Here is a 26,322-nt window from a genome sequence, read left to right as displayed (position 1 = left end):
TTTAGGAACCAGACCTTCAGCACCACGACTTGGCAAGCCTAACACTGACAAGGATGCCAGCCCGTGAGTTTTCTAACAAAACATGGGACAAATCTAATCAACAACAGAAAGGTAAACCTTGTGGAGATTCTCCACCTCCAGAGTCCTCGGAGAGACGGTGCAATTTTTGTAATAGCACTAAAATCAAGACTCCAGATAAGTATTAGGTTCCTGATAAACATTCTCCTCGTTCCTTTCAGGAATCGTCTGACCAGTAGTACGAGAAAGGAAGGTGATCTGAACCCACACAGAAAGAGTACTTGAAACCGAAAGGGAGACACAACGCTCGTCTGACGTGAAGATGAAGAAGGAGGCCAAAACTCCTCAATATAAAGCCTAGTTCAGCAAAAGAAAGTTGCAGCTCTGACTGCTAATTATGCCACAGACAGTGAGAACCCTCCTCCTGAACAAGAGTTGACTCTCCTCGACAGCATGGCAGAAGTCACCATAGACACCAGTATCTTCAGGAGCCTCTGGAACCAAAAGCACTGATAGTTTTGTTATGGTTGAAACCATGGATACCCATGTAGCCCCTCCAGATAGATTATATCACTTAGATATTCAAATTGAAGGTGACGTTAAACGCACAATTAAAGCAATATTCTTGGATGAGATCGATTGTCTCCCACCATTTGTACACCCATCCCCCCAAGTAGACGATGTGATTCTTCCTTCCTTTTCTGTCCTCGTTCCTGACGAGGTCAAACAGGCTTATGCAGCTAATTGGGCCCTTGTATTGGCCCCTGCACTTTACTGCAATCATGCTGGCTGGGATAGGGATTCCCGTCATCGTATTATACCTATACAGTCCTCCCCATAGTAACAATATCCCATTAAACAGGATGCTAAGGCACCCGTTAAAGAAAGTCTCACCCAATTGGAATACTAGGGGGTAATTAAGCTCTGTGTCTCTCAAATTAATAATCCTCTTTTTCCCGTTTTAAAACCAGATCACTCCTATTGCATTGTGTTAGACTATAACATCTAAATAGTCATACACGCACATTTGCAGTGTTAAATACACACAGTTCGGCACTCATCAACAATGTACCCCGTAAAAAGTACAAAACAACATTTGAAATTTCCAATGTTTTTTTCAGTCACAATATGGCTCCTAACAGCCGTGTCTAGACCATTTTTACCACCCTTGGCTTTCAAATCTGTCACGCTGAATTCCTTCAGGCTATAAGAATAGCCCTGGAGTTTTCGCGGCATCAATTGTGTTGATTCTTCATGATATTGACCCCGACTCGTTGTCCTACGTGGATTATATCTATTTTAGTGACGATTAGTTAAATCCCCACTTGGCCAGAGTAGATCACTTAATATTGGGATTTGCTGAATTTGGCTACAAGTTCAATAAAAAAAAAGTCTAATATAGCTTTTCTAAGTGTTCTTTTCCTAAGATATGAACTTACGCATGAGGGAAAGAGTCTTGCCCCTCATTTTTTGGAGAAATGTCCACAATTGCAACCTCCAAACACACTCACAAAATTGCAGTCCCTGCTAGGATTTTTGAGTTTTGGCAGAGCATTCATACCTGGATATACACAATGCACAAAAACCACTTCATGCATTAATATGCCCTGATTTGTCCGCTGCATGCTGGACATCAGAACATACAGACACACTCAGATCTTTACAATCTGATTTACTTGAAACACCCCACTTGCATACATGTGTCAATACCACAAACCTGGTTATCCGTATTTTGGCAGGTGCAATTGGATTTACACACATCACCTTTAACAAAGGTGAAACAGTGCTTATAGCATAAAAATTGCATTTATATTCTACAGCAGAAATGTGTTTTGCTTCCACTGAAAAAATACTGACTGCCATGCAGATGGTTATCCTCATAGAAAGGCCTCTTTCTCAAGGGAAACACATTATTGTTTCTAGTTCCATGCCAGCCTTAGAGGATGTCACCAAAGCTAGCGTCCCTAACTCTAAAGCCCTCCGTCTCATACGGATACAATGGGCTACATCCTTGACAGCAGTTGAAATGGACTTTGTCCTTGACCCTTCTTTTACAGACACAGGAATTTCTACAGTTTTGGCATTTGTACCCTTTGCTCTCTACTGTTCTGCTTCGCGATCAGTATAAATATATTGGGCCTGATTCACAAAGGTAATCTGAGATGAAAGTCTAACTTTACGTCTTTTGGTATTCACAAATGCCCTTTGTGAATACCGAAAAACGTAAAGTTCAACTTTTGATATTTATTAAGGGGATTTACGAGTAGTAAATGCCCCTTGTGAATATCAAAAGTAGTAAATGTAGACTTTCAGCTAAGTTTACTTTTGAGAATCGGGCCCATTATTTACACTGATGGTTCAGCTCAATAAGCAGCAATATTCAACTGCATAGCTATTGTTTTTGGTATTATGTTGGACGGTGGGTTCCAACCTCAAACAACTCGCACACAGTCTTTAGGAGACTTCACTGTGCAATTGGCTGCACTGAAGGCTATGCTTCTTGCACTTGAAAATACAGATCCTGAATTCCCAACTCTAATTTTGTGTGATTTGTATTATTGTGTACAGTCCTTTAATTATAATCTACATTATTGGCAACAAAATGGATTCAGAGATTTAAAGGGTAGCACAAGCAAGCATAAACTGCTTTGGGTGATGGTGGCAGACCTTAAGGATAGGTTGCCACAAAGTCATGTAATATATACACGGAGTCATCAACGTGTGGGTACACACGCTGTAGGGAATTCTCTGGCTAATGAAGCAGCCAAATCTGCAGTCACCACAGCTTCAATAGCAGCAGTTACATGTTCTAAAACTTGTATAGATAATGACATCTTGGCTGCCGTGAATGCAATTAAAAATGGTACCCCTATACCAAAGGGCTTTCATTCTAAATACCCGTATCATTTAACAGACCAGAATGTTCTTTTTGTAACCATTCCTGGGGTTGGCTTTCGCTTGATTCCTAACCAAGACAGAAGACTCGCTTTGAATATTGCAGCATATGAAGGTGTGGTTTCCGCGCATGCTTGAGTAGCTGCCAAAATTTCGCTGCTACAGAAACGTTATTGGTGGCAAGGCTTATTCCAGCAGGCCAAATAATATGTCCTGGGTTGTGACATGTGTCAACATATTAAAACCTCCACTGTGGCTTGTGCACTTCAAACACACCTCTTAATTTCCAACAAGCAGTTTGGCTGAATTTACTTAGATTATTGTGGTCCACTGATTCCAGATACTGCGTTCAAATTTATTTTGGTTGCAGTTGACTGTTACTACTCCTAAACTGAGAAAAATCCAAACTTTAAGACTTTCTGTATTCACAGAAGGCATTTAGGAGTCCTAAAGATAGGAGTCCTAACTTTACTACTCCTAAACTGAGAAAAATCCTAACTTTAAGACTTTCGGTCTTCACAGAAGGCATTTAGAACCCCTAAAGTTAGGACTCCTAACTTATTTGAATACCAAAATGATAGTAAGTTTAGGATTTTGTCTTAAGTTAGGGAGCTGCTTCGCTGATTTGGGCTGCATCGAGGAAGGAAACTACAAGTTCCAGAGGGGGTGTGTCAGAGCCCACACCTGAGACTACTTGTCTGGCGCCTTCAAAGCTGCTATATAACGTCTTGCGGCACCCGCTGCGCGGAACACGCACAGGCACGCGCCGGGCAAAGCCCGTTCGAGATTGTGCGAGGCCGGGCCGGGCCCCCCCTCTGAATTAACTATCACCATAAGGTCAGTGCTATTTAGTCGATTTGGACCTTTGTGTTAGTATTCATCCCTGGTACTTTGACCCCCGGTTTAACTGTAATTGTATTGTTGGGACTCTTTGATGGCCACCAATGGAGGAAAGGGGAGGAACTCCGTTACAGGGGGGTCAGTGGTGGGCACACTGGACCAGTTCCTAATTAGAGCTACATCGGTGTTGGCCCACGAAATTGCCCTGACTGAACGGCGTTTATCGCTGGATCCAACGCTATCGAAACGATCATCATGGGTAACCTAAGGTATGTAAGATCACCAGAGCGGCATATCGCCATGGTTGATAATCTCACCTCAGTGCAAGTAAGAAGCCATCAGCCTCCGCAGGCCCCAGAGAATCTTGTTAACGTTTCCTCTCTATTGGAACCTGCACCTACCATTGAGCTCGCTGTTCCACCCTCCAGAGATCTCGCCGGTAGCTCACCTCCTCGTCCTTTGACATGGTCTGTTTGTAATTCCTCTTTGCAAACTACGGCCCAACCCCCGGAACCAGCTACAAAGTGAAAGCGGGGAGGGGGCCCTCAGAGGAATAAAAATCCGAAAAATGCTAAGATTCCAAAACCCACTAAAACTGGTTTGATGGAGTGCACAGCAATCCTATCTGGGGCGGAGACTCGATCACCAACTCGCTCGACGGGTTTGCCAGACTTAGATTGAATAGATGTGTATTCACTACAAGCTGGAGAGAAGCTTTTGGCGAAAATGGGAGGTGATTTACCTCATCCTTTCGACCACTTCTCGAAAGACTCTCTCTAATAAAGGATAAACTCTTGCATCTTGAATCATGCCTGACACAAAACAACTCAAACAGTAACTTGCCATGGGGGGGTCAAACTGGGCTATCTGGTGTAACTTCTAACTCAATGCTCAATCACCCAGTCTCTAATAGTTTACCACTCGCACTACCCCCCAACACAACATTAGCTACTTCTAGGGGCTTAGTTGAGTCTGGTTCTATCGAGAATCCTGGCAATCCATTACATGGAGAGGGAGTCCTTAACGAGATCACAAACCCAGTGATCTCCCCTCAGGAGGGTAGTTTAATGTCGGAACCAACGAGAAAAGATACAGCTGACAATTACCGTAGATGCTTGCCAAATCGTGACTTAAAGAATCTTAGTCTGCCACGCATAGATCTGCCACCCGAATCAATCCTGTATGTTGTTGTCTTGGCCGGTGTCCCTGGGTTGGACCAAGGCAAGGAGGAATTGTATTCTGACCTTAAAAATAAGTGTACTCATTGGTTAAATTCTAATAGACCACTCCCACCACAGGTACATAGTGACATTGTATTTGCCCGAAGACTAAGTTGGGTGGGTTAGAGTAAGAAACACATTGAGGGTGATTGTATTCTGATTAACTTCAGAGATATCCAGGTGGTTAATTATATATATGCAATTGGCATCAGACAAGGGTGGCTTCAGGGATACGGTCCCTATTCCTAACCTACTTCTATCCCCCTCATCTTTCCTATTTTTCTTCAGATAGCTGGGGTGAACGACGGGTAGGCAGGGAACTTATGCCACAGGTGGGAAGAATAAACAATAGACGTCCCAATCATGATATCTTCTTCCCCCTTGTTGTCCCTCTAAATAAAACTTAGATCAAGTAGATTGATTGACTTGCTGCAGCCAATCTTTACGAATTGATGAGGGCGATATGACTAATGACCAGTCACCAATCTTGAACGGGGAATTAATGAGTAAAGACACCTCTAGGGGAATCATTGATGACACCGAGGGGGTTATACATAGCAGCCCATCTGGTAGGGTTGGGAGCCTGCAAGATATTACTACTACTCAGGGAGAACTTACCCTTTTGCCCCATGACATAGGAGCCCACAAATCCCAGGGAGTGGTGGCGGTTGATAACTCCCTGTTGACAAACAATGATTGGGTTCAAATAGAGAAGGATAAAGGGGAATTAGTGAGCCACCTCGATTCCAACGCTGAAACCATGGGCCCGCAGAGAACTAAGGCAGTTTTATCACCAGGGTTAAGGATGTGATCCTGGAATATAGGTGGGCTAAAAGCAAAAATGGATATCCCTGAGTGGGGCGAATTCATCGATTCCCACGAGATTTGCTTATTCCAGGAGACCAGGGCACTGGAGTCTCTGTATAGAGCAGGGTTTGCCACATATTGTAAAGCGGCCGTTCAGGGGCCAAAGGGCAGGCCCTCCGGGGGGTTGGGCATCTGGGTTGGCAAACATCTTGGTTGCTTAGTCAAGTCGATAGACACCCACTCTCCCGATATTTTATGTATTATCCTCTCTCTCAATGATTTCCCTAAGGAGGCTATTGTTAATGTATATTCACGCCCTGTTATGTATGGGCAGACCTCGCAGACGTTAGACTGTCTGTCTGTTCTTCTCTCTACGTTACCTGAGCAAGTCTTCCCTATTATTGGTGGGGACTTCAATTCCACTTTTGAACCCTTAATTGGCTTATCCCACCCTATAACAAGTAATGAGGATGCATTGTTGTTTTTTGCAATTGCCGCCCTAAGTGCGCTGGGGATGCCCAGACGTGGGTCCCAGGCACTCCACACCACTTGGAGTCAAGCTAGCCGGGCTGAAGAGAGGTGTTACCTCGAAACCGGTCCGGTCCTCGGATGCTTGATTCCGGTCTGGGAAAGATATGGCTGTTGTAGTTCGGACTGGACTGTTCCCATGGGGCAACAGGGTCAGAGCTGATTTGCATAAAGCCATTATCTGACCCAGGGTGGTGTGGAGTGCAAAAAAACGATGGATTTGGGCCCAGATCTTTTGACTGGGGGAGTGTGTGACATTGATCCACATTCAGTCCATCACTTGTTGTTTTTTGCAATTGCCGCCCTAAGTGCGCTGGGGATGCCCAGACGTGGGTCCCAGGCACTCCACACCACTTGGAGTCAAGCTAGCCGGGCTGAAGAGAGGTGTTACCTCGAAACCGGTCCGGTCCTCGGATGCTTGATTCCGGTCTGGGAAAGATATGGCTGTTGTAGTTCGGACTGGACTGTTCCCATGGGGCAACAGGGTCAGAGCTGATTTGCATAAAGCCATTATCTGACCCAGGGTGGTGTGGAGTGCAAAAAAACGATGGATTTGGGCCCAGATCTTTTGACTGGGGGAGTGTGTGACATTGATCCACATTCAGTCCATCACTTGTTGTTTTTTGTGGGGAATCCCAGCATGTAATCATTACCCGTTGAGGGGTTGGACCCCTTTAGCTCTGCAGTTGACCTCACTCACCCTTAACTATTCCCTGAGAGCATGTAATGGTCGACTGTTTGCGGACAATCCAGGGAAACACACCTTTGATAGAAATGGGCAGGCGTCCACAATAGACTATATTTTGGTGAAGGTGGATATCTGGCATAGGATAGTGAATGCTCTCAGGGAATAGTTAAGGGTGAGTGAGAACCTCCTGAGGCGGAAGCCAGGAGTTGTGACAGCCTAATTTCTGATTTTAAAACTTGTATTACTGTGTTTTTAAAGACTAACTTGCACTGACCCCCTGGCACTTACTTAATTCTTCGCCGAGCAGCAGATTGAACGCTGTTCCGGCAAAACCCTCGTTTCTGCCGCCATTACCTGCTTGAGGGAGCCACGAGACACGCCCACCTCTGTTGGCCACGCCCCCCCCTCACCAGGTACAAAAAGTGCGCGCTGAACACTAGCGCTGCATTGACCAACTGAGAACCTCCTGAGGCGGAAGCCGGGAGTTGTGACAGCCTAATTTCTGATTTTAAAACTTGTATTACTGTGTTTTTAAAGACTAACTTGCACTGACCCCCTGGCACTTACTTAATTCTTCGCCGAGCAGCAGATTGAACGCTGTTCCGGCAAAACCATCGTTTCTGCCGCCATTACCTGCTTGAGGGAGCCACGAGACACGCCCACCTCTGTTGGCCACGCCCCCCCTCACCAGGTACAAAAAGTGCGCGCTGAACACTAGCGCTGCATTGACCAACTGAGAACCTCCTGAGGCTGAAGCCGGGAGCTGTGACAGCCTAATTTCTGCTTTTAAAACTTGTATTACTGTGTTTTTAAAGACTAACTTGCACTGACCCCCTGGCACTTACTTAATTCTTCGCCGAGCAGCAGATTGAACGCTGTTCCGGCAAAACCCTCGTTTCTGCCGCCATTACCTGCTTGAGGGAGCCACGAGACACCCCCACCTCTGTTGGCCACGCCCCCCCCCTCACCAGGTACAAAAAGTGCGCGCTGAACACTAGCGCTGCATTGACCAACTGAGAACCTCCTGAGGCGGAAGCCGGGAGTTGTGACAGCCTAATTTCTGATTTTAAAACTTGTATTACTGTGTTTTTAAAGACCAACTTGCACTGACCCCCTGGCACTTACTTAATTCTTCGCCGAGCAGCAGATTGAACGCTGTTCCGGCAAAACCCTCGTTTCTGCCGCCATTACCTGCTTGAGGGAGCCACGAGACACGCCCACCTCTGTTGGCCACGCCCCCCTCCAACGCCCAGAGCATCTACCATAAATCATGTGTCTCTGCCGGAAGCGCAGCGGGCACGACGATGGCGCGCCGAAGGCGCGCTTAAGGCAAGCTCGTCTGCGCTCGTCCGCGCTAGGCAGAGCACAGAGCCGGGCACTATATACAACACCATCTATCCCACGCGCAGATACTCTAGGGATGCTCTACTACACCTTAATAGAGAGTTGAAGGGCCCCTGCCTACACTCCGTACCTGGGGAACACCCCCTCAACCGCTGCTCCCACTGCCCATATAGACTCACACCTGCTGCGTCTGAAAACCCACCCCCCACCCCAATGCGCATGGCTCTGACCAACTGAAGATCCCTTCCCAAGCACTCATTGGAAATCTACCAGTCGCTGGAAGACTATGAGCTTGACGCTCTCTTTTTAACCGAAACCTGGCTAGGACAAGACTCTGCCCCCGACATTGTAAACTCCCTACCCCGGGCTTTCTAATCCATAATCTACAAAGACCATCTTTCCTGCCGACTGCAAGGCAGTCCTCTCCTAGACTGTGAAAATGTCTTGTTCACAATCCAAGTCTCCCCATGTAGATCCATGTCGGGTCTCCTCATCTACCGCACCCCACGACCCCTAGGCCAGTTCTGTGAATCTCTTATGGAACACACCTACAGACTGGCCGCCACACACTCCACCTGTATGATCCTAGGTGATTTGAACATTCACTTCGATAAAAAGGAAGCCAAACCTGCAGCTGACCTAATAGCCGACTTCGAAAATCTTCAATTAAAGTTACTAAGTCGACTACCCACCCATTCACTGGGCCATTTGCTGGACCCGATCTTCTCCAATATCAATGATTTAACCGCCCTGGATTCCATCCCGGTACCTTGGACTGACCATTTTTTAATCCCACTAAATTGGCAGTTGACTCCCACTTCACGTCCCACAACCCTACCTAAGAAGGCCACGCGCTCCTGGTCTAAACTTGATCCAGAAAAATGGAAACTCCAGCTAGAGCGATCCCCCCCTAAACTTGACGCCAACCCTATCCACGCCGACGCAGAGTTTTCTACTTGGATAGGAGAGACACTGGAAAAAACTCTTCCTAAAAAACCCTCCGGCAAGCCTCGGGGCAAAGCTACCTCCCCATGGTTCACCCAGGAAACGCGGCTTCTAAAGAAAGCATGCAAGAAATCAGAAAGAGACTGGAGAAAAAATGTTGACCCCACAAAAAAAACGCATATAAAAAAACCCTTCTCAACTATAAAAAAGCACTTAAAACTGCCCAAGCCAATTATTTTGAGGAGAAAATCAGGTCATCTACCAACTCATCCCGGGAAACATTTCAAATAGCCAAGAAACTTCTCAAAGTACCGGAGCCTCCCCCCCTAGTAGAAGCGTCAGTCATCCGTTGCAATGAACTTGCAGAATTTTTTAATCTGAAGATAAAAAACATCATCAACTCCCTTCCACCGCCAGCTTCCTCTGATGGCGACCAGCCCTGCCGTACACATCACGCCACAGCTTGTCAACTGGCACACTTCACCCCTCTGACAATAGACACCCTCCTTCCTCTACTCAACTCTATCAAAAGTGGTAGCCCTACTGACCCCGCACCACTCAACATCCTTAAACTAGTTGCGCCCACCATCCTTCCACACCTGCCAAAATTGATTAACACCTCACTCACCCACGGCATCGTCCCCCCCCAGCTGGAAAAAAGCAACGGTGAAAGCACTGATTAAAAAACCCCACCTGGACCCAATGTAACTAGGCAATTACAGGCCAATTTCCTTGCTCCCAGGCATTAGTAAAATAGCTGAGAAACACGTCAAATACAGCCTATCCCACCATCTTGAAACCAATGGGCTCCTGGAGCCTTCCCAGACGGGATTCAGGCCCGACCAGAGCACTGAAACTGCGATATTGGCGGTGGTCAAAGAGGCAAGGAAAATCATGGACTCTGGAGGATCAGTGGCAGTGATCCTCCTGGACCTGAGCGCGGCCTTCGACACCGTCAACCACGCAACACTGGTACACAGACTCAGTGAGCTTGGAATCGCAGGAATGGCCTTGGCCTGGCTCAAATCCTTCCTTGAGAACAGATCTTTCCAGGTAGCAGATGGCATTTTCACGTCCAGGTCCACTGCCATCAGTTGTGGGGTTCCTCAGGGCTCATCCTTGAGCCCGACCCTTTTTAATGTTTACATGTCCCCCCTTGGAAAAATTGTCACCCCCTTCGGGATCAAGCTTCTAACCTACGCCGACGACACCCAATTGGTGGTATCGTTGAGTCAGCAAGACCACTCCCTCCCGAATCTCCAAACCTGTCTAAGTGAAATAACTAAGTGGATGAACCTTTCCCACCTTAAACTGAACAACGACAAGACAGAGATAATGATCCTGGGCAATAAATCCCTCTACCATTCCAAATCCCTATGGCCATCCTGCATGGGTACCCCACCCGTTCCGAAACCGGAAATCAAGAGCCTTGGAATATGGCTAGATGAAGGTCTCAATTTTTCTGCCCAAGCAAGGAAAACGGCCGGTGTGTGTCACGGCCTCCTACGGTCAGCTAGGAAAATCCTGCCCCTACTCCCAGCACAATCCCAAAAACTCCTCATCCATGGTCTTGTGCTATCACGCCTGGACTACGGCAATGCCCTCTACCTGGGGGCCCCAAAAAAGTACTGTCGAAACTCCAGACAGTTCAAAATACTGCCGCCCGCCTACTTACAGGAACCCACCGTCGCTGCTCAGCCAAACCTGCTCTGAACACCTTGCACTGGCTGCCCGTTCAGGAGAGAATACAATTCAAAGCACTCTGCACAACGTATAAAATCCTACATGGCAAGGCCCCACCAATCTTACAAAACCTCATCTCACCTCACACCACCAAAAGAACGCTCCGATCCTTAAACTGTAACTTAGCTTCTGTTCCTAGAATCAAGAAAGCCCGTTCTGGCGGTCAACTGTTCTCATACAACGCCTCCAAACTATGGAACACTCTACCCCCAGACATCAGAGCCCAACCCACCCTCCTCTCATTCTGCAGAGCACTTAAGACCTGTCTGTTCCCATAAGACTCCACTTACATCTGGTTCTTGTCACTTAGCGCTGGGACGCTCACGGGCAGCCATGCGCTCTACAAATCGGTAAAATAAAATAAATACATTTCGTGGTACAGCTTTGCATTGAAAGCGATCATAACCCACTGGTTATTACCTTGGATTGGTGCCATTTGGTAGCAGGGAAAGCTGAGATTATCCCCCCCCCCCTCTAATTTAATTGAAATAGAGGGAAGGAGAAGAATTAGTTGGGGAACATTTCTACAAACACCTGAGGCAACGGCTTCTCTGTATAAATCTATCATACTCTTTCTGGTAAAGGCTAGTTCTATTGGAGACAGATGTAGAGACACTGATTATTCAGAGGAGTTGGGAGACAACCATCAGGATTTGGTTGGAACACTGGCAGAGTTTTTCTACACTACTTCAACTAAGAAAATAAAGGAATAAAGAGGTACTAGTCCTTGGAACAATAGGGCACATAAAGAAGCAAGGTTTGATCTGTTGACCAAACTACGAGAGGGGGATGTAGCACATATTAGGGAGGCTAGGGCCTTTTTTAAGAAAATCATTTTAAATGCAAAATCTGAATGGGAGATTGATAGGTGGCAGTCCATTAAGAAAGCCCTAGACTATAGGGACACTAGAGGGTTTTGGAATTTTGTGAAGACAGGCAAACCCGAGGGTAAGAATGCAAGTGAGCCAAACATTGGGGAGGAAGTCTGGCGATCTCACTTTCTTATGTTATTTTATGTTATATGTTTATTTGTAGCGCGCGCTGTTAGTCGAAACTGTCCTGGCGCGATGAAAAGGTCATGGTGTCAGCTAGAGCAAGGGACAGCTTACATAGTCTGCATAAATAAGTGAGTTTTTAGCAATTTTTTAAAGCTAGCAAGATTTGACGAGTGTCTTAAGGCCTCAGGTAGGTTGTTCCACAGCTGAGCTGCACGAACCGTCAGAGACTGCCCCCCCCAGTCGAACTTTCTTGAATCTGGGAATAACCACATGTCTGAGGGAGGCAGATCGCAGCTGGCGGGTCGGCTGGTAGAAAGCAAATCTGTGCTTAAGATAGGAGAGGCAAGGGCCATGTAGGGCTTTAAATACAAGGACATGGGCCTTAAAGCGCACTCTTTGGGCCACTGGTAGCCAGTGGAGCTCTCTAAGTTGTTTGTGAACGCTGAGTCTCCTAGGTATATTAAACAGGAGCCTCACCGTCGCGTTCTGGACTACCTGTAATTTCCGGATCAAAAAATCCGGAATGCCGGTTTAGAGGGCATTTGCGTAGTCCAGTCGAGAGAGCACAAGTGCTCTAGCTACCGCTTCCTTAGCCACTTGGGGGAGAAGGGGGAAGTTATACACAAAGTCTCAAGTGGGAACTGTTGTAATGGGGCCATCAGGGATTGACTCTATTCATGTCCCACTTGCTGATATCCCCCCTTGTTCCTTGGGTGAGGTATCAGCAGCCCTAGACAAAGTTTTGCCAAATAAGGCACCCGGATTGGATAGGATCCAAGGAGATCTATTCAAATCTGAGCAGGTAGTTTGGGCTCCATATCTTCGGTCCCTTTTTAATGCAATCTTTTATGGCTTGACACACCCCCAAATGTGGGAGGGTACCGAGATTATTCCTGTCTACAAAAAAGGTTGTCCCTTAGAACTGGCTAATTATAGGCCCATCAGCCTATTGATGTATCTCAAAAGATCTTTGCACGCGTTCTTTTGGGAAGACTGCAGAATTGGATGGACGACCATAATATAATTACCCCTGTCCAAGCTGGTTTTAGATCCAAAATCTCAACTATAGATCTGCTGTTTGGATTACAACTGATCTATTGGAAAACTATTATCTTGGAGGGCGGTTCGCTCTACCTAACATTCGTTGACCTCAAATCAGTATTTAATCTGGTAGACCGAGATCAGTTGTGGGGCCTCCTGCTAGAAATGGGGGCTCCAGTTTAGCTCTGCCAACAGCCTAAACATCTTCATGAAGGCACTTTTGCTAAAATTAGGTTTGGGAATAGAGGGGAACTCTCAGCTCCGAACCCTGTAGAGAAGGGCGTGAGACAAGGTTGTATTCTTGCCCCAACCCTCTTTTCCCTCATTCTAAATGGGCTTATTGCGGATCTCTTAGCAGTTAAGGATATAGATTCTCCTAAACTAGAAAACCGCAAAATTCCAGCATTAATGTTTGCGGATGACACACTGCTCCTATCCAAAACACCGATGGGGATGCAGCGTGTCTTAGAGACATTTAGCTCGTTTTGTAAGAAAATGAATCTTGAGGTGAACATAAATAAAACTAAGTATATGGTCTTCCATGCTGACACTACAAATTGCCCACACCCCAAAATGGACCTCATTGCTCTAGAGAGAGTGCCTGTTTTTGACTATTTGGGGCTTACCCTTAATGATAAAATGGATTGGGGGCCACAAATTACCAAGGCGAAACTAAAACTTATCCAGGTCAGTGGGGGATTTTAAAAATTCACAGGAGTTGTGCAGTAAAGGTTATTGGCCCCCCTGTAGATATTTACAAAGTCCAAGCAAAGGGTGCCTCCTTGTACAGAGCTGAATTATGGGGCCACTCCCAGACTAAAACCCTGACTGCGACTGAAAATAATTTTCTAAGGCAACTCCTGGGTCTTCCTAATAGTACCCACTTAATCCCCCTACGGATGGATTTAGGCTTCCTCCCCACTGCCGAAGTGATCGCCTCTCGCCCATTACTTTATTGGCGACGGCTATGGAGCACTCCTGAGCTGGCCAATTATAGAGAGGAACTAAAATCAGTCATGCTCATCCTGGGGGTGGGGAAAATCCCTTGGCTATCCTATATTCGGAACACTTTCTGTCAAATAAGAAGGAGTGATTTGTGGTCTTCACCTGAGGAATCATGTCCTGCTACCTCTAAACGGTCACTAAATTCTGCTATCAAAGAACACCGACTGATGTGCATTCATAGGGCGACACAGACATCAAGTTTAACTACTAGGTTTCTAGATGCTAAATCACTCTACAAATTGGAGCCAGCCCTAGACCTCATTCAACCTTTTCTAGCAAAGAAATTGTTCCTCCAACTCCGACACGGGACGCTCCCCCTTTATGCACTTTCTAACAATTAGCTAGGAGCTAACAAATTATTATGTCCTGGGTGTAATGAGACGAAAGAAACAGAGAACCATGTGATCTTTTTTTGCCCTGCTTATAAGGCAGCAAGATCGAAATGGGTTCTCCAACTTTGCAGGAATTTAGGAATTAGAAACTTTAGTGAGGTTCTTAGGCTATTAAAGTATGATACACACCCGTTTTTTGTCGCTGCCATAACAAAGTTCCTTTTTGCAATGTGGTGTAAACGTATATGTTTAGTGAAAAGCTAGGGTTGTGACATGAAATTGTGCTGCCTATCTAATATCGTTCTCCTAGATTTTACATGTTATTAATAGATGTTTATTTTTTAACTCATGTCTTTTAGCTTATTTATATTTTTTAAATGAAATGTGTCATATGATGATATCCTCCCATAAGCTGCGATATATCGCCCGCAATCAACATATGTGACCTTGCTTAATGTACCCGATGGTTTATTAACTTGCAGGAGTGAAAACCTTTTTCCCTCCGCCACTTAATTGTTACCTCCGATTTAAATGTAAAATGTATTATCATTTTGTTCCTACTCCCTATTTTCCCTAATTTTAATAAGTTATTTTATAATGTGATGTTCATAATGAAATACTATTGTGCTTTTATGGCAGTAATTGCCGAAATAAAGTTCTTTTTGACATTGACTTTAACTTTAAGTTAGTTCTGTGAATCGGGCCCAGTATTTTTTACACATCTTCATCTCTAGAATAATGGGGTCCTGGGTGCACCAGATGAAGAGACAAGCAATGAAGTGCAAAATGCTCAAACATGGTTCTCAAGCCTGCAAGGTAACAGAGACACAACTTGAAGCTGCATGCTTATGTGAACACTGGTGTTATTTTTATACTAGTTTGCACATGCAGAGATGGAAGTACATTTCCAGAATTCATATCCCCATATGTAGTGGAGAATGCATTTCTATGTTCTACTGCATTTTATGTTACTATTAAACCTATGTGTAAACAGGGTAATTTCATTTTACTCAGAAATAGCACTGACAAAGTTGCCTTCATTACAAGTTATCTCAATAGGTGCCTATCTAAGTTTCTAAAGCTACACCCCCTTAGAAGAGTAATCATTACCCCCTCCTATATGTACCCAATCCGTTCTCGCCCACCCTTCAGGCCAGCTTAATCCTCCAGTGCATCAGCCTCCAGCAAGTAATTTTATAGGGCACCCATAAGTCTTTCTGTCTGCAGGCATGTCGTAATGTAGAACAGTATGTTTACAGCTGTTCCTGACAGTGCCCCATATCTAGCAGCCACTGTCTGGTGGTCGGGGCTCTGTCCCTGCCCAAGGGGGCATGCCACTCTCCTCTTAGCCAGTAGGAATGCCAGAAGTATAACCCAAAAGAGTAAGCTCCGAGGAGGGTTCCAGAGAAACTTCGACAATTTTGGAGAGAGTGTTGAACATGGCTGCCTAGTAGTCTTTTTTTTATGGATAGGCAACCCCAGGCTAAATATAGGAGATACGGGTCCAGATCTCTACACTTTAGACATTGGGAGTCCATGTGCAGTCAGAGTTTGCAAAGCCAAGAGGTGAGTGTTAGAGGGGATGCAGAAATGATAAATGTACTAAGCGTAACCTGCCATTGGGTGGTAGGTTGCCAGTTTCTGCGCAACAGTTTCTCCATTCTTTATAAGTGACAGTCCCCACAATGTCTTCCTCCCAACCAAGCCTTGCACGATGAGCCCACAGCGGCCTCAGCTTGCACAGTGTTATATAGAGCAGTCACTAGATGCTTGATGGAGGAGCATGTTTATGTTTATGTTTGGGTGATTTGTATTGCGCACAACTACCCAAGGGTGTCTCGGCACATAGGACTGTGGTTGGGAAGGGCTTATTGATTAAAAAGCCAGGTCTTAAATTGTTTCCTAAAAATTGCGAGGGTGGGGCTAATTTTGATGGAGAGGGGAAGGGTGTTCAAGAGTCTGGCCGTGGCTACTAGGAAGCGTCTGTCCCCCCAAGAGGAGGTTTTTGTGCGTGGAACTGGAAGGCGGAAGGCAGTAGAAGAGCGGAGGGACCTAGTAGGGGCGTAAATACAGAAAGCGTCTATGAGGAACTGAGGGCCTGATTTGTGAATGGCTTTGTAAGCAATACAGAGCAGAGCATCTAGTGTATCGCAGGTCAGGGATACATTGGGAAAGGAACTGTTATGTTTTTGCAGTGTACTCTCAATCGGAGGTGGGTACATTAGTCCAGCGCGGTTCCCTCCCTTGAGACGACAATGGTACCATGGTCAAAAAAGTACCCATCAGGGTAAATATCTTCCAGCATTTGCAGTGCCCACCCCTGTAGCCTGCAGAGACATGAGGTTCCTGGGTGATGGATATCAGTGGCTTACTGGTCAGTTGTATTTGGGAGAAGAGTGTGGGGAGGTGGATTTGTGATCCAGGTCTTTTGGGTGCACACCACCATGGTCCTCTCATTCCGTCCACAAGCTGCTCAATAATTGCCGGCAGATTCTGGGGCTGGGCAGCGTCATGCTCAACCACCACATGCGCGATATGAGGTGATGGGTGCATCCAGTAATGGGCATAGTAGAGTTCAAAGCCTAGCCCGCGAGGCCGCCATGTTTGTATGGCAGGGTAAGTACCTCCCATCTTATCAGCGGCTGCTTACCCACCCACGGCAATGATATGATGTGGAAGCAGAATGTTTAAAGAATTGTTTGTTGAAGGGGACATTACAGAAGAGGTACAATATTCGAGGCAGAAGGACCATTTACAACAGTGCTAGTCGCCCCTTCAGGGAAAGAAGTAGGTGTCACCAGCTCTCAACTTGGTCTACTATTTTAGACATCGCTATCCCATAGTTTTCAACCAGTACTGAGTTTTTGCCTAAACTGACCCGGACACCCAGCACATTCTACTTATTTAATGCATTTCCTTAATTATGCCTGACAATCTGCTTAGCACTTCATTGTTTTTGGAAACATTCAGATGCACAAAGTCCCAAGATGCCATCACTTTCTCCATGTATATGTCACAGTAAAAATTGAAGTTTTAAAGCAGGTGTTCCGACATGAGCTTCAGATTTCATAACTTTGAAAATGTACTTACAAGGATTTCATGAGCCAGCGATCCAAATACGTGGTCTCCAAATGTAACGTAGTTAAGTGACTGCCTGACAAAGTCATCTGGAGTCTTTGTTATAATGTTGGGTTTCTGATTTTTTGTCATTTGAGTGGAAACGCCATAAGGCATAATTGCCTAAAAAAAGTATAAGAATACACATTAAGACATTTAGCCGCCATTTTGTACAGAAACATATATCAAAATCACTAGCATTGCTTAGCATCTACGTTCTTTGAAGAAGAATTACATATTTTCCTATTACATTATAAGAGTTTCTAAATCTGGTTATACAATGAAATTTCGGCGAAACATTGGGACACACAAATTGTTTCTCACAGATGCTAGATCATATAGGAATTCCAGGCTCCTCTGAGAGGGCTTTCAAAATGTATGTCAGTGCAGAGCTGGCTCTCTGCTCAAATGGACACCAGACAGCACAGCTTTGCGAGGGGAGGGGAGGAGGAAGGAAGACACAGAGTGTGGTGGGGTCAGCGGAAGGAGGCTGGAGGCGTTTTTTTTTTTTTTTACAAGCAGTTCAAAGCAGGAGCAATGATTTTGGGACCTTACATAACATAAAATTTACATGGGTAAAAAAGTGAATAATGAGATGTTTTCACCTCAGAGTTCTGAGTAAGATCAATACCTTTCCTGCGCTATCGCCCTGTCAGCGTTTAGCCTTTGTCTTGGGTTGAGATGAGGTTGTCACGGTAACCAGGATACAGTGTTTCACTTTTCATGGCTTAGCAGGCCCCCTCATCACTGTTGAATGCTCTGCTCTCAGAGGCAGCGATTTCTTATGGCTGTTTGAAGCTGTGCAGCTCAGCTGTACTGAGCCAGCACTATACAGTCAGGAATTCCACCTTGAAAGCATCTGGCCAACTTGTTCAGCGAGTTGTGAACCCAGGGATCCACCGATAGCTGCCCTGTGTGAGTCTATACCCCTCAACATTTAGGATGGAAAGAACCCAATGCCCAGCGCCATTGACCTGAAATGCCTGGTTACGCAGGAGTATCACAGACCGAGAAGACGCTAACACAGAAACAAGGGGGCATATTATCAAGGACGGGCGATACATAATTGCCGCTTTTATCGGCAGGAAACTGCCGATAAAGCGGCGATAATGGGCTTGATAATATGCTCTATGGAATTCCTATCGAAGCCCATGTTAGATGTCTTCACATCTAACATGGGCTTCGATAGGAATTCATAGAGCATATTATCCAGCCCATTATCGCCGCTTTATCGGCAGTTTCCTGCCGATAAAAGCGGCGATAATGTATCGCCCGTCCTTGATAATATGCCCCAAGATCCTTATTGTTTTGAAGTATAGTGCGTTGAAAACATCGGACGATGAAACACAGTGGTTACTAATGCACCCTTTTCATTAAAGAAAAGCCATGTAAATGCCACATGCTTTTACTACAAATACTGGGGCAAATTTATGTTGGTTTTGCGTCCCCCTTGCACCACGCAAGGGGGTGCAATGGTGACACAAAACCTAAGTAGGATTTATCAAGCCCCTCCAATCCCACCATTTGTGGCACTGAGTGGCATGATAAATCCAGAGTAACGCATTGTGTTACTCAGCACCAGAGATGAGTTCCATGGATGGAGCGTGGTGTTCCCAGGCATCCACCAATCGATTTTGGCATATTCGCAGATTTACCAGCACTGGTAAACTTGAGAATGAATTCAAAGGCTACGCCTCCCCAGATGAGGCGTAACAAGGATAAATATATTTTTTACTCCTCATTACTTCCTCTTTCTGGGTGTGCTGCATTTTACAGCATTCTGAAGCACACATAGAAAGAGGAAAATGCCTCACAGGACTGTTTTTGTGCAGGAAGGTGTCCCTTCCTGCACAAAACAATTCTGCTTGCAACTCAGGCAGCCTAGCACCATGTGCAAGGGTGCCAGCGTTGGTGCTAGGCAGCACATTGTGCACCTGCACTATGAAAAGGGAGGAATGTGCCGTATATTGGTAAGTACAGCGCATTTCTATCCTTTCCCTATCACACAGCGCAGCAAAGTGACTGCTGCGTGATATCTTCATAAATATTCCCCAGAGTGCAAGAAATGGTCAAAAGTAGACATGTGTGCATTTTTTCAAAGGGAGATTGTGATAAAAAATTAAAATGTGTTTTATTCTAGGGATTTAGGTACCCTAGGTTTTAAACACAGTTGGTGGTACTCAAACAGGGCCCCCAGTTGCACCACGTCTGAGAAGGACTGGCTGCAGAGTGAGGCAAACTCTATCACACATAAAAGGTTAATTTAGAGAAACTCAGTTTCTGTTGCCCACGTGTATGCTACAATAGCAAGGGCTGTGCAGATGATCTGAACCACAGCCAACAGTAAAACAAAAGGTTGATATGGGCGGGGGGTAACCCTATGTAGGCTGGCCTGCTTAGCATTGACCCTACCTAGAACAAATTGCATTTGATTAGTATTAGTCAATTTCCCCAACAAACTAAACACTTTATAATTTCACAATATTATACATAGGTGGTGATGCAGCTCTGCATAGGTATCACAGGGCGCGCTTTTGGATAGTATTTGCCACTCCTCTACCCTTTAAAATTCCCTTGTCAAGAAGTAAGTAAAAATGTTGTAAGGTAAAAGCCAACTCCTTGATGTGTAACTTTGGCCCAACTCCCACGTTAGCAAACAATTCTGACCTCAGGTCGCTCCCCACGCCGCACGGCTCCTCCCGAGTGCCCGTGCCTCTCCCCCGCTGCTGCCGAGGGTTCGCCGCCCCTGGTGACTGTTTGGTGACTGTCTGATTTAGTTGCTAATCTTGTTTCTTTTTTCCAATTGTCTATTTGTAATTTGTCTTTGGCATTCCTGCTTTTAATTAGGCGCTCCTTCTTGCGCCACTGCCCTCTGTGCCCCCCCTGCTTCCAGCCGCTGCTCCCCTGCGGCCCACCCCCTTTTGCCTTCTGTGTCCGTCCCCTCGCCCATTGGCCGCCCCGCTCCTGCCTCCCAGCTGCCCCTCCCTCCCATTTCGCCTCTTATGGAGGTCACTGCGCGGAAGGCGCACCAAAGGCAAGCCCATCTGCGCCGTCCGCGCAAGGATCACGCCCAGCACCAGGACCCCTGGACCCGCGCCCCCCACAACGTCAGACTACCCCTGCTACCGGGCCACCCTGAAGCGTACCCAAGGAGCTTTCGCCTGCCGGAACTGCAGATTCACCAGCATCCAGCCCACCAAACCACCAGCCAGAGAACCCAACCACCTCCGCTGCTTCCTTCTCAACACCCACTCCACTCGCAAGCACGCCATCGAACTCTGGGTCCTCCTAGACTCCACCGCCCCGACGTCGCCTTCCTGACGGAGACCTGGCTGAACGCCACCTCAGCACCAGACATCGCCATAGCCATACCACAGGGCTACAAGATCTCCCGAGAGACCGCACCAACGGAGTGGGAGGGAGAATCACCATCATCCACAAGGACACCATCAGAGTCTCGACCAACACCGACGACACCCTCCCCACCACCGAGCACATGCACTTCCAGATCCACACCGACCCCAACACCACCCTCAGAGGAACACTCGTCTACAGACCACCCGGACCCCGACCACTGTTCAGCGACACCATTGCCGACCTCGTTAGCAGCCACGCCCTCGCCTCCATGGACTACATCCTCCACGGGGACCTGAACTTCCACCTCGAGAACAACAACGATGCCAACTTCACCACCCTGATCGACAACCTCGCCAACCTCGGACTCAAACAGCTTGTGACGACACCCTCCCACGCCGCTGGACACACGCTGGACCCCATCTTCTCCACAAGCCCCCACGTCTCATTCAACCACACCACCGAGCCCCACTGGACCGACCACAGATGCGTCCACTTCACCTTCGAGAAACCCACAACACACCACCGCACCCAACAGCTGCCACGCCGCTGCTGGGGCAAAGTCACCAAGGACCAACTGACAACCATCCTTGCCCTGATTCCACCCGCCGACCCCACCGACCCAGACGCCGCTGCGACCAATCTCAAACAGTGGATCAACTACTGCGCCAACACCCTCGCCCCTCTCAAGAACACCACAACCAACCACATCGCCTGGTTCACCGAAGACCTCCGGATCTCCAAACGCACCTGTCGAAAGCTGGAGAAGAAATGGCTCCACGACCGAATACCAGACAGCCCTACAGCCCACAAGAGCGCAACCTGCAGACACCACCAACTCATCAGAACTGCCAAGGGGACCGCCTTCAAGGACCACTTAGACAACAACGCACACAACACCAAAGAGCTCTTCAGCATCGTAAAAGAACTCTCCAATCCCAGCTCCAACACCAACGACATCCCACCATCACAAGACCTGTGCGACTCCCTGGCCACCTTCTTTTACCGCAAGATCACCGACATCCACAACAGCTTCAACTCCGACACCCCCACACCCACCACCGAGTCCACCACCCCTGCGACCACCACCTGCACCTGCCGCCTGACCGCCTGGTCCTACGTCAGCGACGAAGACACCATCAAAACCATGAACTCCATCCACTCCAGATCCCCATCTGACCCCTGCACCCACCACGTCTTCAACAAAGCCAGCACAACCATCGCGCCCCACCTCCAGAAAACAATCAACAGCTCCTTCGAGACAGCAACCTTCCCGGAAAGCTGGAAGCACGCCGAGATCAACGCCCTTCTGAAGAAGCCCAAGGCGGACCCCCTCTCCCTGCTCCCGTTCCCGGCTACAGTGACAGAGAAGATTGTCAACAAACAGCCAACCCGCTAGCTCGAAGACAACAACATCCTGGACCCTTCCCAATCCGGCTTTCGCAGCAACCACAGCACCGAGACCGCCCTCATCGCCGCCACTGATGACATCAGGATCCTGATAGACAAAGGAGAAACAGCCGCACTCATCCTCCTGGACCTATCAGCAGCCTTTGACACAGTCTGCCACCGCACCCTATCAGCACGCCTCCATGATGCCGGAATCCAAGAGAAGGCCCTGGCCTGGACCACATCCTTGCTCTCCGTTAGAACCCAAAGCGTCCGCCTCCCCCCTTCCGCTCAAAAACCACAGAGATCATCTGCGGCGTCCCACAGGGATCCGCCCTCAGCCCAACGCTGTTCAATATCTACATGGCACTGCTAGCCCACATCGCACGGCAAAATAACCTCAACATCATCTCCTTCGCCGACGACACCCAGCTGATCATATCCCTCACCGAAGACCCCCACTCCGCCAAAGCCAACCTCCACAGAGGAATGAAGGCCGTAGCCGACTGGATGAAGGACAGCAGACTGAAGCTGAATTCAGACAAGACGGAGGTCCTCATTTTCGGACCCACCCCATCGGCCTGGGACGACTCTTGGTGGCCTACAGTGTAGGCACAGCACCGGAACCCACAGGCCACGCACGCAACCTGGGGGTCATCCTCGACTCCATCCTCTCCATGACTAGGCAAGTCAACGCCATCTCCGCTTCCTGCTTCAACACTCACCGTATGCTCGGCAGGATCTTCAAATGGATCCCCCCTGACACAAGAAAAACCGTCACCCAGGCCCTCATCACCAGCAGACTCGACTAAGGGAACGCCCTCTACTCAGGATCAACAACCAAGCTCCTGAGACGACTACAACGATCCAGAAAGCCACGGCACGACTGATCCTTGACATCCCCCGACGCAGCCACATCACACCCCTCCTGAGAGGCCTGCACTGGCTCCCCGTCAACAAGAGGATCACCTTCAAACTCCTCATCCACGCACACAAAGCACTACACAACACCGGACCCACATACCTCAACAACCGACTCAGCTTCCACACCCCTACCCGAAGCCTCCGCTCAGCCAACCTTGCCCTCGCCACAGTTCCTCGTATCCGTAAATCCACCGCCGGCGGCAGATCCTTCTCCTACCTCGCCGCCAAGACCTGGTACACTCTCCCTACCAACCTAAGACAGACTCAGGACCTGCTGGCCTTCAGAAGACTTCTCAAGACCTTGCTCTTCGATCAGTAGTAGCCCCCCCCCCCCCAGCGCCTTGAGACCCTCACGGGTATGTAGCGTGCTTTAGAAATGCAATGATTAATTGAATACTGTTTAAAGGCTATATCTCATGCATCACCTCTCATTACAGAGGTCAATTTCAGAAATGTAGCTCATTACAATAACACAACTGCTTTGCTGTACTTCTGATAAGAAATGTCCCATGTAAGCAAACAGAAAACCTCTATGGTTCCCTGGATTTGTAGCACTCACTCTCATTCTTAGAGGTGCAGTAATGGGTGCTGTAAAAAACAGTGTGGGGGGGCAGCACAGATGGCACTGAGGTGAGAAAAATAAGTAAAAAAAGTACTTACCTGCTGCCCGGTGCCTTGGTCCTCTTCTGCTCCTCTGCAGGCTCCCGGAAGGCTCCCAGACTACCTACACCAATCCAGGTGATGCTCTCATGCTGATAATCCCCAGCATGAGAGCAGCGACAGGATTGGTCAGAGCGGCCTGGTTTGCCGCTCACTCAGAGCCTGGGAGCCTGTGCCTGTCTCCACCTGGCTGCGCAGCACAGCTCAGTGGAGAGATCTAAATGCACATGTCATTTGGCCACCCTAAGAGAGCCGTCCAAACCTACATGCGCACTTCCAGCAGTACCACCACTCTTTCTCCCTGCTGCTGCCAACCAGGATGGCCTGGCTCAGTCCTGACTTTGACTTGGACTTGGCTGAGCAAGGAAAAATAAAATGATAATAACCTGTTTTATTATCATTTTATTTTTCCTTTTTTCAATGCTGTGAGCACTGGGGCGACACTCCTCTGCCTTAACGGAGGAGCTGTTGCTGTAGCGATGATCAACTGTAGGCCCTCCCTGAAATGGATCATTGCTGATGCAGAGTCCGAAAAATATATCCAGTGGTGCAGCTTCAATTGGTGCAGCAAGTGCAGTGGGATGTATGACATTACAACGCATACTTTTACCACGCATACCTTTACAACGCGGTTTTTACAACGCAAACCTTTACAACGCATAGCGCTTTGGGGTGCTGGATAGTGAATAGTTTAATTTACTATTCCAACTCCAGTCCCCGTGGACACTAGGGAAGGTGTTGGATAGTAAATTAAACTTATTCCCTATCCTAGCGCGCCCCCCAGCGCAATGCGTTGTAATAGTTTGCGTAGTAAAAGTTGCGTCGTAAAGGCACTGCGTGGTATAAGTTGCGTTGTAAAGGATGTTTCCCGGTGCAGTGGCACTGGGGCTCAGGCACATGAGGGGCATACTGATCCCTGGTGTTTGCTGTATTTCACAGTTCAAATAGCGGCCATGCCACCAGCTTCATTGCTTGCACGTGGCCCATGACACACTGGCTACGCCACTGCATGTATTAGTGTCTCAGCCTTGGGCAGCTCCATTTTAGATCGTCAGGTCTTGTGGAGACATTCTTCTTGTACTCTACGGGGCTACTGACTTTAGTTACTGATCCCTGTCATTAACTACATGGATTCAACCATTCCGACACACTTGATCGAGTTGAGCTCTACCAGCAAGCAGCGCATCAGTAAAAACTGCTAACTAAGGGCCATATGTAGGTGGCCCAATACCGGTCGGTAACAGTGAAATTCGGTAAATTTCACCGTTACCGACCGGTATTTAGGCATTTGAGATGTAGGGAGGATTCGGTATTAAGGTATTGGTAAATACCGATTCCTTAATACCGATTTCTAATTTACCGATTCATAATTACCGAACACCCAAATGCCGAATCGGTAAATAAGAAATGGTAAAAACAAGAAAAGAGATGAAGCAAAAATCGGTAATACCGAATTTCATGAAATTCGGTATTTAGGAGTCAGTATTTAACACTAACTGAAAGCATGGTAATCAGGTGCAATGTATTTAAACAGTCCCAAAATGCAACAGTGTGATCACTATGGCGGCCTTCTATGTAAATGCAAGGCGGCTACGGCTAAAGGCAGCAGGAGTGAGGATCTGGAGAAGGGAGGAGCGCCTTTACAGACAGCGCATCACACTCTTCCAACTGACTGAGGCTGAGATCCATGAAAGGTACAGGCTACACCCCCACACCATCCTGGACCTGATAAGGGACCTGTACCCACTCCTGGAGCATCCAACACCAAGGGCGCACGCCATACCACCACATGTGCAGGTGCTCTGTAGCCTACACCTACTTGCATCTGGCAGTTACCAGGGGGTGTTAGCTGCGGTAGGTGGGGTGTCACAGAGTTGCCTGTCCCGTTTCTTTAAGGAGTTCCTGGATGCATGATGCAGAGAATGCATCACTACAGAAGCTTCCCAAACACACAGGCGGAACTGCTGAAAACCAAGACTGACTTTTACCAAATGGTACAGTTCCCGCATGTCGTAGGGAGCATTGATGGGACACACATTCCAATCTGCCCACCTGCAGCTACTGAGTACATCTACAGAAACAGAAAATCCACCCACTCCATAAATGTGCAGGTAATCTGTGATGCTGCCAACATAATCAGTGACATCGTGACCAAATTTCCAGGGAGCACCCTCGACTCCTACATCTTCCAGAACAGTGGGATCTACACACACCTGGCTGCTGGAGAATTTGGAGAAGGATACCTTCTAGGTAAATCACTGTGACACACCCTGATGGATACTGCAGATGAAAGTGTTAATGTGTGTAATTAATGGCACTCTCTTTCTCACCTAGCTGATAGCGCTTATGCTGTGCGGGCATTTATCCTCACTCCCTACCTAAACCCATCAACCCCGAGTGAGAGAAGATACAATGTGGCACACAAATCAACATGCAACGATGTGGAGCGCACGTTTGGACTATTGAAAAGCAGG

At 47.4% G+C, this 26,322-nt stretch overlaps 1 protein-coding gene across 4 annotated transcripts in view; it reads right to left on the bottom strand.

Annotated features, from left to right (window-relative positions):
- HSD17B3 (hydroxysteroid 17-beta dehydrogenase 3) overlaps positions 1–26,322 on the bottom strand; it is a 910,057-nt gene that overhangs the window by 119,132 nt on the left and 764,603 nt on the right. For all 4 annotated transcript variants that reach the window (XM_078675687.1, XM_078675688.1, XM_078675690.1 and 1 more), the window contains one exon: positions 17,495–17,644. In XM_078675687.1, the coding sequence (XP_078531813.1) occupies positions 17,495–17,644 (150 nt within the window). The remainder of the gene's footprint in view (positions 1–17,494; positions 17,645–26,322) is intronic.

This window comes from Lissotriton helveticus, chromosome 2_1 (genome assembly GCF_964261635.1).
Source record: "Lissotriton helveticus chromosome 2_1, aLisHel1.1, whole genome shotgun sequence".
NCBI lineage: Eukaryota > Metazoa > Chordata > Amphibia > Caudata > Salamandridae > Lissotriton > Lissotriton helveticus.
This window is presented reverse-complemented; position numbering and strand designations above follow the sequence as displayed.